A 14,631-nucleotide genomic window follows, 5' to 3' on the forward strand; every position below is an offset into this window, starting at 1 on the left:
TCGCACTTATTTTTTGCTTATCGCGTTAAAGCCTACTTGCGCATCATGACACATTTGATCAAACGACCGAAATGTATTTTCACCAAAGTTGCATTCACACACAACACTCGAAGCACTGACTACATAAAACAAAACTCGACGCGGTTGTGTACCCTCTGACTAGGATTCCGTGGCAACATCGATTCGACGGCGACTTGAGGTAAATTGTAAACATAAGTTCTCTACTCGTTCTCCCAACAGCTGATCACGAAGGAAAAAACATCTGCCACACTCCTCTACACTCCACACGCACTTCCACCTGCGCCGAAACGTGCAAGAAAAAACAGTACTAACGAGCGCTAGCACAGATAGGCGTAATGCACTAGATAGAACAGACCGAAGATAGAGAGCATAAACCGAAAAGAAATTAATTTTTAAAATTTCCGACTGGACAAAAAATTGGAACTTTTTATTGCACTATCACAATCGCAACGAAAAGCTTCCAAAATTTTTTTTGCTCCCCCTGACAAATTTCGCGTCAGGTCCAATTTGCTTCCTTTGGAGTATAAATAGGACCTATTTAGGACGTCCTAAAAAGGTCCCGTTTTATTCCGAAATGGCTGCGAAAAGACCGCTTGGGATAGCTCGTGAGCAATCGTTCGCCGTAAACCATGCCAATATCTTTTTTTTTTTCAACTATACTACAATATGATCAGTATTGATAGTGAGCACAGTGCAGATCAATACTGATAGTATACTTCCTGAGAAGTACCGTTAGTTATTGAAGTAGAACCAGTTTAATGATCTTTTAGTAACACAGAATAAGTAATTCGATCAGTTTAAATCGTTCGGTCAGTCAGTACAAATCAGTCCAGTCAGTACGATATAGTCTATAAAAATCAGTTGGTCAGTACAAGTCAGTGCCGTCAGGCGGGAACCTTTTTTAATTTTTCAATGATATTGTGGATGTTGGAATGCCCGTGGATGTCCGTGGGTGCCCAGTCCATGAGTCAACCATGATTTTGACGATTCCGTACGAAGTAAATGATTCCGATGATTCGGAGGTTTCCAATGGTTCTGCACGGTTCCGATGCTTTCAACGATTCTAGACTATTCCAACGGTTCCGGACGATTCCAAACAGTTCCGACGTTTCCGGACTGTTCCGACCGTTCCGGACATTCCGGAATCTAGACGGTTATAAACGATTTCAAACGGTTCCAGACCGAACTGACGGTTTTTTTTTCCGGAATCGGAACAGGATTCACACTAGCCGGAACCGGATTGGAACTGTGGGTGCACCCATGACTATTGAGGACCCAACTGGAAAAATAATATCACTGAATGAGGTAAAATTACCACGGATGTATCAAAATGAACTCTGAAATAAAAAGATTATCAAATCTGTAAAATTCGTACAATTGTAACGCAAAATACATTCACTTTTAAAGGTTTGACATAACGATCAATCATTCGCCAAAAACCATTCCGTTACCTTTTGTGATAACGATTCCTACATAGTTCCCCGATAAACGTGTGATAGTTAAAAATAAATATATTCGATGAATTAAACTAGATTTTGCATATTAAATCGGGAAGTTGCCATGTTAGCAGATTGTTTTCTTCAAACTGTTTCATAATATAATGAATTTTAAAAAAATAAACAAGGACAAGCTATTGGGAAGGAAACTCTTTGTATCCATCATAGAGCTTGCGTACACTCCGAATTTTTCTGTTGCCGAGCCGATTAGCTAGTCGGAAAACATTTACCTAGTACTTTAATGTTATAAGGATCAACTCAATTAACTCACTCAATGATATTCCGGTTGACGAAAACTGACTATTAAATTCATTATTTTTAAATACTTCAGTACTCACCATATTATCGCGTTCTTCTTCAATTGAAGATATTAATTTGCTAAACTGTTTTAAACTTTCCGCTATAACTTGTTCATCATCGGTCTGCGTAGAGCCTATGCATTCAAAATTGAATTCATTCAAACTTTTGGACAATGTTCGCTGCGCACGTGAAAGACCTAAAACAAAAAGTTAAAGAAACGAATTACAGTGTGAAGCGACTATGTTCATTGTTGCAAAAAGGTTCTTATGACTGAAAGAAAAAAAGCACATTTAGCTCAATCCGTCTGCAACTTCCTCTGCTTCGGTATTCCCAAGGTTTGTACTGCATCCGATTAATCCACATGCGATTCACATGCGGTGCCGCATGCATACGCGATGCGCTCAGTTCTTGCGATGTAATCGTGCGACATGTTAATATGGCTTATTTTTCTTTTATTGATATAATTCGACTGATCGTTGGTCTATTACAGAGGTCTCCAGACTTTTCAGACCGCGAGCCGCATTGACTGAAACTACGATAGAGAAGGGGCCACTAACACACTGGCATGGTTTCCAGCGAACGATTGCTGAACGAGCTATCGTTCGTTATGTCAAGCCCTTTAAAAATGATTTTTTTTTTGGCCTCAGAATTTTACAAATTTTTTCGATTGGGTCATCTGTTTGGTTCATCAGAGCTCATTTTTCGTTCATTTTGTATCAGTTGGGTCTGCTCTCAGTGGAGAAAATTGTATGCAAACCCATATAAAAAAATAGGGTCGATTATGGGACGATTTGGGGACCATTCTAAGAGTTTAATAGACCCACTCACACAGCCAAGCGCTGTCATTGTGTGCGTTTGTTGCGCCGCTGCTCTCACTACTACATGCGCATTACCCTAGGCGTGCTTTCGGATGGATTGAAAAGCGACCCTCAAGAAAGTTTTGGTTTAATGCGAGATCGTACATTTTATTGTTTTTTTTTTTTTTGACATAATTGCACTATATATATTGAACTCTTGTTACCTTTAATTATGCTGGATATTGCAATAGTGAATTGTGATCAGGTGCGGCGCAAACTGAAGATGAATACTGTTCCCACACTGCTTCACAAGGAACTTTTCAATCCTTTCGTTTCGGCTGGTGACATGGGCAAATCCTTCCGCGCATTCGTTAACTTCATTCACACTGCACTCATCAATTATGAACTGATGATGAACAACTGCACAATGATTAACTGCAGATTATGCTGCTCATTTCACTTATGATGAATGATGACACGAATAACCGCGCATTTGGTGTATCAATCCAACGTCGGCGCTTACACGGTCTGATTATTTGCTGTGTAATTAAAAGATGAAGAAAGCTTAAAACTTACTAACTACGATTGATCGTGTATTGTTATAACAGCACTCACTTACCGTGATCGATCAGGGAATAAATTCGTAGCACATCACAGCACAACATTTCAGCAAGATGACACACTGCAGAATGAAGCCTTTCTGCCGTGTGTCAAATCGTCACACACACACACATAGCGGGTATCCATGTGAGAATCAAACGTAAAGCGAAGCGGTGTGCAAATTGAGCGTTGCAGTGGTGACAGAAAGAGGACGAACGATCACCGCAATACCCAGTGGGGAAAATTATATGCGATCCCACCGTTTCCCCTAGTTTCATTTCCGCGGAAACCCACAAGCGTGTACTTTCATCCAAGATTTGTATACGCTGGTTCATGCTGTCTTTCTCCCACCTATTGCAGTGATCGTTCGTCCTTTTTCTGTCACCACTGCAACGCTCAAGTTGCACACCGCTTCGCTTTGCGTTTGATTCTCCCATGGATATCCGGCTATGAGTGAGAATTATATCCGATTCCTCTTTCCCTTCGTACACTGTGGACGCTTTGTGGACGCGTCCATGGCAGGACCCAATTTTGTTGAATTTTTGTATGACTTCGTGGATTTCGGACGTCCAGTGGACGTACGTGTGTGCCCAGCCTAACAATCAAGGTCTTTGTTCAGGATTTCTTTCATCGTTTCATCGTTTTAAATTGAGCGCGTCTATCTTGCACTGTCTCCAACCAAAGTTTGTCGACTGCACGAGGACTGTGTGCGTGTGTGTGTTCTTCATTCGATTCTTGCATTTTATGGGCTCGATACGGTGGATGATCGGAAATTGAGCTCGGATCGTTCGGACCGCTAATTGTACACCAATACATAAAAAAAGTACTCTTTGCGACACCCGAGCGGCCGAAATCTCTCAATTAGAGCGAGAGGAAACGATGAAAAAACGAGAAGTCAATATAAAATCATCGGTTTTTGTCAGGTGGGTGGTACACTGTAAAAAACAAACATGAAAACAATATAAACTGTTCTGGGTAGAATAGTTTTCATTTCAGTTTTTTACCTTTACATTGTTTTATTGCTTCTTCTTCTTTGGCCCGCTCTTAATGTTGAGCACGTCGTGCTGACATGGCCTGGTCACCAATACGTTTCGTTCAATACGTCCAATTGTTTTATTGCATGCAACTTGAATGAATTACGTAGCCCAGTGGGGAAGATTGTATGCGATTCCACCGTTTCCGCTAGTTTCACTTCCGCGGAAACTCACTAGCGCGTACTTTCATCCAAGATTTGTATACGCTGGTTCATGCTGTCTTTCTCCCACCTATTGCGGTGATCGTTCGTCCTCTTTATGTCACCACGGCAACGCTCAAGTTGCACACCGCTTCGCTTTACGTTTGATTCTCACATGGATATCCGCTATGTGTGTATGTGTGTGACGATTTGGCACACGGCAGAAAGGCTTCATTCTGCAGAGTGTCATCTTGCTGAAGTGTTGTGATGTGCTACGAATTTATTCCCTGATCGATCACGGTAAGTGAGAACGATTACAAATTATACACGATCAATCGTAGCTAGTATGTGATCAGCTTTCTTCATCTTTCAATTGAACAACACATATTCGGACCGTATGAGCGTCGACGATGGATTGATACACCAAATGCGCAGTTATCCTTGTCATCAAAACACTCGAGAGGATCGAGCAGTTTCTCGTGATAACAGGACGGTGATAACAGTCATCATTCATCATAAGTGAAATGAGCAGCATAATCTGCAGTTAATCATTGTGCAGTTGTTCATCATCAGTTCATAATTGATGAGTGCAGTGTGAATGAAGTTAACGAGTGCGCCGAAGGATCTGCCCATATCACCAGCCGAAACGAAAGGATTGAAAAGTTCCTTGTGAAGCAGTGTGGGAACAGTATTCATCTTCAGTTTGCGCCGCACCTGATCACAATTCACTATTGCAATATCCAGCATAATTAAAGGTAACAAGAGTTGAATATATTATGTATGGATTTGCGTACAATTTTCCCCACTGCGCACCCGCTTACGCAAGCTTGCTGTTGTAGAGTAAAAAGGATGCGGTTATCGCACGATCAGCCCGTATGCTCCTTAAGCGTCATTCTTATAGAAGCATACGGTTTTTCGAGTGACAAAAACCGATGATTTTATATTGACCTCTCGTTTTATCATCGTATCCTCTCGCTCTAATTGAGTGATTTTGGCCTTTCGGGTGCCGCGAAGAGTATTTTTGCTGATGTGTTGGTGTACATTAGCTCCGAGCTCAATTTCCGATCATCCACCGCAACGAGCCCAAAAAAAAATGCAAGAATCAAATGAAGAACACACACATGCACACAGTCCTCGTTTAGTCGGCAAAATTTGTTTGAAGATAGTGCTAGATGGAAGCGTCGGATTTTGGAGTGAAATGTTGTAAAATATCAGTGAATATCATTTCGAAGGGTAAGTCAAAGCATTCAATAATGTTCAACACATATTCTTCGCTGCTAATTTAGATCTTATGTTTCGGTTTTAAGTGTTTCAGATGAAGATTAAAGAATCACACGGGCTGTGACAGGATTACAATGGCGTCATCAGCGGCATGGTACAGTGCGACACGGACAGTGGCATACAGTTATGATAAAGGTACCGTGTGTGCCCAGCCACACGGGACGTCCACGTCCACATCGAACTTCGTGCAAATCCGAACATAAACGCCTATCCTTTACAGTACGTGCAAGCGAGACACAATTGTCGTCCGATCAGTCCGTATGCTCCGTACGCGTCATTCTAATAGAAAGTTCTAATAGATTCTAATAGAAAGAAAGAAAATCATACGTAAAGTTCAAAGAGGATCTAGGAGCTTTCCCCTTAGTTCCTTTCATAAACATTTTCTTTACGTTTTGAACTAAACGAATACGTGTACATACTGACGTTAGACAAAAAAGAGTTGTAGAAATCGATAAACATTCTTCTGTGAAACTAATGGTTGTTTTGGAAATGGTTTATGATAATACGAATATTTAAACCTTCTATTTCTGCCGGTAAATGTAAAAAAAAACAGTAATACCGAACACTTTTGAGTGCTTATTTTGCCTAGTCTAAAATTTGTTCGTATAATTACATGTTTTATGTAGGTTTCAGACAAACCATTGCAAATAAAGAGTTAATAAAAAAAAATAATATTTTTCCATAATATCGGGAATTGCGTCGCAATAAGTTTGTGTTGTTTAAACATTTCAATCACAAAAAACAATGCATTTCTTCCTAGTTCTCACAGCGGTTCGATCATAACCCACCTTTTTTCAATCCATCCTTTTTACTCTACAACAGCAAGGCTGCGTAAGCGGGTGAGAGCAAGTCTGCTGATCTGCTCTCGAGAAAATTATTTCCGATACCTCTTTCACTTCGTGCTTTGTGGACGTCTTGTGGACGCGTCCACGGAAGGACCCAATTTTTTTGAATTTTTGTATGACTTCGTGGATTTCGGGCGTCCAGTGGACGTACGTGTATGCCCAGCCTATCAGACCTAAACCAACATAGTCGATCGAGCGTCCATACCGGATTCTGCATCTCTTCAACGGTATCAGGCCTAAACCAACACAAGATCGTCATCCGGACGATCACCGTTATCTACGTCCTTCATGTATATGCTTCCTTTCATCACCTGATCCCTTTTGAACACAAAACCTATATTTAAATCGGAATAAAACAAAAGGACGACACTCTCAGCCTAACCGCCTTAGAAGAAGGAAGCTTTCGTCTCTTTTAACTTCTTTACGATCCGAAGTGATAGTTTCGCTAACTCGCGCACACTGCCATACTGACGATGAACCGCTCATCGATCTGCTGAGGAAATTCTACAAGATAGAATCCTTCAACAAGCTCCGCTCTTCTCCGAAGGCGGACGAGGAGGTGTGTCTGGAACATTACCAATACGCTCACGAGCGAACTGAGGATGGTCGGTATGTGGTCCGACATCCCTTCAACGAACGCAAAAACGAGCTAGGAGACTCGCGTGAAACGGCGCTGCGACGTTTTTTTGCTCTGGAACGAAAACTCGACAAATAGCCCGACGTAAAGGAGCAATACTCGCAGTTCATCCGAGAGTTCGAAAAACTCGGACACATGTGCGAGATTGAGGAAGCACCGAACGAGGACCCAGGGTCGATGTTTTATCTAGGCGTATCTTGCGTGCTGAGGCCTTCAAGCACGACAACTAAGCTCCGAGCCGAGTCGGGGACCGAAGGAGGACCACTGCGCGAGAGGGATATATTCGCCTGTAGGAGAAGGAAAGGGGGCTTATTTGAGAGGAACTCTAGCAGTGCCCCAAAGCCCCATAGCTTCGGGCCGTGGTGAAGACAATGAAACAATGCATTTCTTCCTAGTTCTCACAGCGGTTCGATCATAACCCACCTTTTTTCAATCCATCCTTTTTACTCTACAACAGCAAGGCTGCGTAAGCGGGTGAGAGCAAGTCTGCTGATCTGCTCTCGAGAAAATTATTTCCGATACCTCTTTCACTTCGTGCTTTGTGGACGTCTTGTGGACGCGTCCACGGAAGGACCCAATTTTTTTGAATTTTTGTATGACTTCGTGGATTTCGGGCGTCCAGTGGACGTACGTGTATGCCCAGCCTATCAGACCTAAACCAACATAGTCGATCGAGCGTCCATACCGGATTCTGCATCTCTTCAACGGTATCAGGCCTAAACCAACACAAGATCGTCATCCGGACGATCACCGTTATCTACGTCCTTCATGTATATGCTTCCTTTCATCACCTGATCCCTTTTGAACACAAAACCTATATTTAAATCGGAATAAAACAAAAGGACGACACTCTCAGCCTAACCGCCTTAGAAGAAGGAAGCTTTCGTCTCTTTTAACTTCTTTACGATCCGAAGTGATAGTTTCGCTAACTCGCGCACACTGCCATACTGACGATGAACCGCTCATCGATCTGCTGAGGAAATTCTACAAGATAGAATCCTTCAACAAGCTCCGCTCTTCTCCGAAGGCGGACGAGGAGGTGTGTCTGGAACATTACCAATACGCTCACGAGCGAACTGAGGATGGTCGGTATGTGGTCCGACATCCCTTCAACGAACGCAAAAACGAGCTAGGAGACTCGCGTGAAACGGCGCTGCGACGTTTTTTTGCTCTGGAACGAAAACTCGACAAATAGCCCGACGTAAAGGAGCAATACTCGCAGTTCATCCGAGAGTTCGAAAAACTCGGACACATGTGCGAGATTGAGGAAGCACCGAACGAGGACCCAGGGTCGATGTTTTATCTAGGCGTATCTTGCGTGCTGAGGCCTTCAAGCACGACAACTAAGCTCCGAGCCGAGTCGGGGACCGAAGGAGGACCACTGCGCGAGAGGGATATATTCGCCTGTAGGAGAAGGAAAGGGGGCTTATTTGAGAGGAACTCTAGCAGTGCCCCAAAGCCCCATAGCTTCGGGCCGTGGTGAAGACTGTTTTGGATTCGTGAGCGGAAAAAGGAGAAGTGAAACTGTTTTCGGGTTTGTTCGTAGGGGAAAGTTCACGCAGATTAAGCGTTCTCACGAAAGACAAAAGAGGCTTTGTGCCGCTGTGTAAAGTGTATGCTCATAAACCCGGTAGCGGGAATGTGCAGTTTATCAGAAAATAGAGATAGCTGCAATAATAAATGAGTTGTGTTCTGCGGATCGAAGTTCCATATTTGAACGCCAAGCGTGTTGCGTCAAGTAAAAGAAATTCAGAGAATCCTAGGGCTTGAGCGCACAAGAACGTCGTGTGTCAGAGTGAAGAAACTGATTTCGGCGAAAATGCTTATTTGTACAACAGTGAGCGTCAAGGAAAAGGAATTTGGTGAATGCTGTGAATGACTGGAGTGCACAAGATTGCCATATGTGGTAATGTGTAGGATTCGGCGAAAATGCTGAATTAGGCTCGATTGGTGAGCGTCGTGAAGGGTGAAAGACATAAGTTTCTGAACTCATGCTAAACTCTAGATTCAAAATGCCGAAAACAAAAAGGTCGACACAACAACTGATGCGCTCGTTGGAGCTGGAAGAAGAGAAACAGTTAACTATGGAAAGCCAACAAGAATTTGATAAATGTCTATCAGAGCTTAAAGCCCGACATGAAAAGGAAATGGCTCTCCAAAAACAACTGTATGAGATGCAAATAAGCCATGAAAAGGAGTTACGCATGTGTGAGGTTCGGTTTAAAGAAGAACTACAGAAGGTGCAAAGGGAATCAGGAAAAGCTGCGGCATCTACTCCGAACGTATCAATCGGCGATATCGATGATCTATCGCCTGCACAATCGGCAGCACGAAAAGTGGTTAACAAAAAACTGCCGCGTTTCGCGGAGAATCAGATCGTTGGCCGTTGTTTTATAGTAGTTATGTTAATCCCACCAAAGCTTGCGGGTATACGAATATTGAGAACCTAACTCGTCTGATTGAATGTTCAGAAGGTGAAGCGCTAGAATCAGTTAAAGGATATCTAATCCGTCCTGAATATGTTCCACAAGTCATCGAGGATCTGAAGGAACTCTACGGAAGTCCTGGACAAGTATTGAAATCCCTTCTACAACAAGTGCGTCAAGTACCGGCTCCAAGCGCAAACCACTTAGAAACCTTTATAAAGTTTGGCTTGAAGGTTAAGCAACTCAATGAACACATTACTGCTTGTGAACTAACTGAACATGCTGATAATCCGCTACTAGTAGAGGAATTGATTGGAAAATTACCAACTAGCGACCAAAGAGAGTGGGTCCGCTACAAGAAGGATAAAACCGGTCATATGCTGGCCCTGTTTACAAGCTATCTACAAGAAGTAATGCGAGAGGCCAACGAAGTGCTGGGGTTTAGAACAACGCAACCTGAATCATCGCGAAATACAAATAAAAAACGAGAATGTGTACAGGTCCACAACACTACGAGCGAATCCAGATGGAAATGTTGGGTATGTAATAAATCGGGTCATGTTCTAAAAAACTGTTTTACTTTAAAAAAAAAGAGTCCTACAGAGAAGATTAAAACCAAGGATAGTCTAGGGCTCTGCGAGCGGTGTTTAAGAAAAGGATGCAACGAACAATGCACTACTTCCCGCCACTGCAATGTAGCTGGATGCACGGAGTTTCATAACCCGTTATTACACCGAGTCAAAACAGTACTGCAAGTTCAAAACGTAAGTGAACAAAATAACCCCGATATTCTTTTTAGAAGTTTACCGATAACCCTTTACAACGGAGATAATCAAGTGGACACTATGGCGTTCATCGATGAAGGCTCGTCGGCTACGTTCATTGAAGAGAGTTTGGCAAACGCCTTGGAAGCAAATGGTGAAATCGAGCCTTTAATAATCTGCTGGACGAATGATGTTAATCGCCAAGAAGACAAATTCAGCAAGAGTAAAATAATATCCAGGTAATAAAATATGGTATCTCCCGTTGAATGTTGTTCAAACTTCCAAGAAACCTGATAAAGTCAGACTGATCTGGGATGCTACCGCAGCAGTAGGAGGAGTATCTCTTAACTCCGAACTGTTGAAGGGGCCAGACTTGTTGGTACCATTACCAAAAGTGGTTTGCCGTTTCCGAGAGAAATCTGTGGCGTTCGGGGGCGATCTGCAGGAAATGTTTCATCAACTGTTGATACGAGCTTGGATATATGGTGCTTGGAATATGTCAATAAGCTCAACGCTTCCTATATGGAAAAATATGTGCTTGATGTTCAGAGCAACTTATTCGCCGTGCTCGGCACAATACGTTAAGATTCTTAACGCAAAAGAGCATTCTGTAAACTTTCCGAGGGCAGCAAAGGCTATTATAGAACATCACTATGTAGATGTTTACTACGACAGTGTCGACTCAGTGGAAGAAGCTATAACCCTAGCCAAGGAAGTTAGATTCGTTCATGAACAAGGCGGATTCCGAATAAGAAATTGGATGCCCAATTCCAGCAAGTTTTTGGAGGCATTAGAAGAAAAAACCACGCCAACATCACACTTTTTCATCGACAAGACTGTGGAACATGAACGAGTTCTAGGAGTAGCATGGAATCCTCAAGAAGACGGCTTCTATTTCGGTATGACGGTAAAAGCACAGAGTGTAGAGCATTCCTTTGGAACTAACATTCCTACCAAGAGGAAAGTATTCAGTTTTGTTATGTCCCAGTTTGACCCAATGGGGTTCATAGCCCCAATCACCATATGGATAAAAATGATTATACAAGATATATGGCTGTGACTGGAACTCGACGATCGATAGGACAAGATACAATAAATGGCTTCGTTGGATTCGTCTCCTACAGAATGTTGCATCTATGAGTGTCCCAAGGGCTTACTTTGGTAATGCTAAATCATCGGAAGTATCAAACATTCAACTTCACATCTTTTCAGATGCAAGTGATTCAGCCTACGGATGTGTGGCTTATTTACGGGCAGTTGTCGGAAACAAAGTTAAATGCGCTCTAGTTATGAGTCGTACTAAAGTGGCGCCGATAAAACAAATGTCGATTCCCCGCTTAGAGCTATTGGCGGCTGTATTAGGAGCGCGACAGGCGCAGACAGTGAAGAAGAATCACAACCTCAACATCATGAAGGAAGTATATTGGACGGATGCGAAAGTAGTCTTGTCGTGGATACGTTCAGATCATCGACGTTATAAACAGTTCGTTGTGTTTCGTATAGGCGCAATTCTCTGCATGACGAACGTTTGTGATTGGCGATGGCTCGATGGCGATGACACCGGAAAGCGATTGGGTACATGGACCATCATTCCTGTACGAGAATGAAGAATCTTGGCCAGGCGAAGAGATACCGCCTGCCAATACACTGGAAGAACTACGTACTTCTACGTCGTGTGATAGAGCCAAAGTTCAGAGTCGACGTCTCGAGATTCTCAAAATGGTCGGTTCTAGTAAGAACCATTGCCTGTGTTTATCGTTTCACCTCTAATTGCTTGCGGAAAACGAAAGGTGTACCAGTGGAAACAGTACATGCAACTCCAAGACAACAACAACTGATAATCACCAACAAGGTAAATTGTATGAAAAATCCACTGAAACAAGAGGAATACGAAAAGGCAGAGAGGATGCGGATTCGACAAGCCCAAATTGAGGGTTTCTTGGATGAATATCAGATTCTAGCTAGAAATCAGAAGCTTCCGACGAATAGATGGATCACATTGGAAAAGTCCAGCGCTCTATACAAATTATCGACCATAATGAATCCCCACGGTATCCTGAGAATGGAGGGACTGCGAATGCAGAACATCGTCCTTTCGATCTTCGCTTCCCTATAATTCTTCCAAGCAACCATCCTGTCACTATGATGATAGTGCGTAGTTATCACGAAAAGTATGGAGACGGGTATCGCCAAGCGGTAAAAAACGAGCTAAGACAATACTATATACCTCATGTGGATGCTGTAGTTCGAAAAATGTCTTCTTCGTGCGTATGGTGCAAAATAAACCGAAACCAGCCCGAGTTTCCGAGAATGGCACCAGTGCCGATTCAGCGTCTGACACCGAACTTGAGACCATTCAACTTTACAGGAGTAGACTTTCTTGGTCCCTTCGATGTGACGATGGGGCGCATACATGAGAAAAGATGGATCGTACTTTTCACCTGTATTCGAGCCGTACATCTGGAGGTGGAGCATGGGCTGTCCACTCAAGCGTGTCTGATGGCGATTCGTAGATTTATCGGGCGACGTGGTTGGCCCAGAGAATTTTTTCGGACAACAAACAAATTTTCAAGGAGCTAGTAAGGAGATAACAAGCACGATTGCACGATCAATTCACCAATGTGGACTTTCAGGACGAAGTGGACTTTCAATCCATCAGCTGCCCCCCACATGGGCGGCGTGTGGGAACGTCTAGTAAGATCTGTGAAGACAGCGATGACCGTGTTAGACGACGGACGGCGACTTACTGATGAAATCCTGCAAACAGTGATCGTAGAGCCGGAAGACTTGATCAACACGCGACCCCTGACGACGGTTGTTCAACAAGATGGAGACGAGGCAGCCCTAACACCAAATCTCTTCCTCAGGGGGTATTCCTCGAGTGATTCTCGAAACATGCCTACGACCGATATAAAAGGGGCTCTGAAGGATGACTACCTGCGAACTGAACAGTTGTCAAATAACTATGGAATAGATGGATAAAGGAGTACGTGCCGAACCTCAACCCAAGAACCAAATGGTATGGAGAGACGAAGCCACTGGAAGCAGGAGACCTGATCTACATCGTGGATGACGACAACCAGAAGAACTGGGTCCGCGGTGTTGTAGAGGAACCGATCTTCTCGAAAGATGGGACCAACAACGGTCGATATCGAAGAGCAACAGGAAAACTCGCGGTCCTTGAACTAGACAGAGAGTAACTCCAGTCCGAAGCCAGACTGTGTTACGGGCCGGGGAATGTTCAGGCGTTCAGGACCCCTGGGAGGCGAAAACTTGCCAATGGTAGAGCGAAAGATGTCACGAGTCGGGGACCGAAGGAGCACCACTGTGCGAGAGGGATATATTTGCCTGTAGGAGAAGGAAATGGGACTTTTTTGAGAGGAACTCTAGCAGTGCGGTCAGCGGACCAAATTTTGAACTTCATTATTTTAAAATAGCGTATTTGTGTAAGTGCAGCAAAGTTTACGCTGAATCTGTTTCCGAACAGCTTGGGACCCTCTCCATTCCAAGCAACCATGGCGCTAAAGCAAGCTGCAAAGGATCATTACGTCGGGCGTAACATGGAATCCATTTGAGGATTGTTCTCGGTATCCGTTCCTGACTTTGACAACCTAGAAAAAATGACTCGGAGAAGACTTCTGAGTGAACTGGCCAAGATTTTGGATTCGCTTGGGTTCTTTGGGCCAGTAACTAAATACGCCAAGCGGATTCTACGAGGGGTCGGCGAACTGCAAATCGAAAGGATGACCCAGTCCCAAATGAAGGTGGAAAATCTTTCGAACTGAGATGACAGCGCTGAGGGAAATCCGAGTTCCAAAACGGATTTCCTGGAAGGATGTGTTCAAGTTGGAACTGCAAGGGTTCTCTGACGCATCCGATCAAGCCTATGGTGTACGTAAGGGTTCCTTTGTTAACGAGAAGTGCAAGATGCAACTGATTTGCAGTGAGTCCAGAATTCTACCGCAGAAGCGGAATCCGAAGGAGAAGGCCATTACGACCCCTCGAGCTGAACTACTGGCGGCACTGTTACTAGCTAGAATGGTCGTGAAGTTCCTGAATGCCACGGAGCTTCAAATTGAGTCTGTCCATCTATGGATTGATTCAAAATTCGTCTTATCTTGGTTTAAGAAACCCGCGGAGCTCCTGCAGACGTACGTTTCAAATCGGGTAAGTTAAATTCAACAACTCGACCAATCATTCCAATGGCATTTTATTTTTACTTACGAGAATTCAGCTGATTTTATTTCGCGTGGAGTAACACCTAAGAAATTGATTAAATCAACGATGTGG

General features: G+C 43.5%; 1 protein-coding gene across 1 annotated transcript in view; it reads right to left on the reverse strand.

The window, feature by feature from the left end:
- LOC128718157 (rho GTPase-activating protein Graf) overlaps positions 1-14,631 on the reverse strand; it is a 111,931-nt gene that overhangs the window by 85,592 nt on the left and 11,708 nt on the right. The window contains exon 4 of the mRNA XM_053811829.1: positions 1,856-2,013. Coding sequence (XP_053667804.1) covers positions 1,856-2,013 — 158 coding nt within the window. The remainder of the gene's footprint in view (positions 1-1,855; positions 2,014-14,631) is intronic.

This window comes from Anopheles marshallii, chromosome 2 (assembly GCF_943734725.1).
Source record: "Anopheles marshallii chromosome 2, idAnoMarsDA_429_01, whole genome shotgun sequence".
In the NCBI taxonomy this organism is placed as follows: Eukaryota; Metazoa; Arthropoda; class Insecta; order Diptera; family Culicidae; genus Anopheles; species Anopheles marshallii.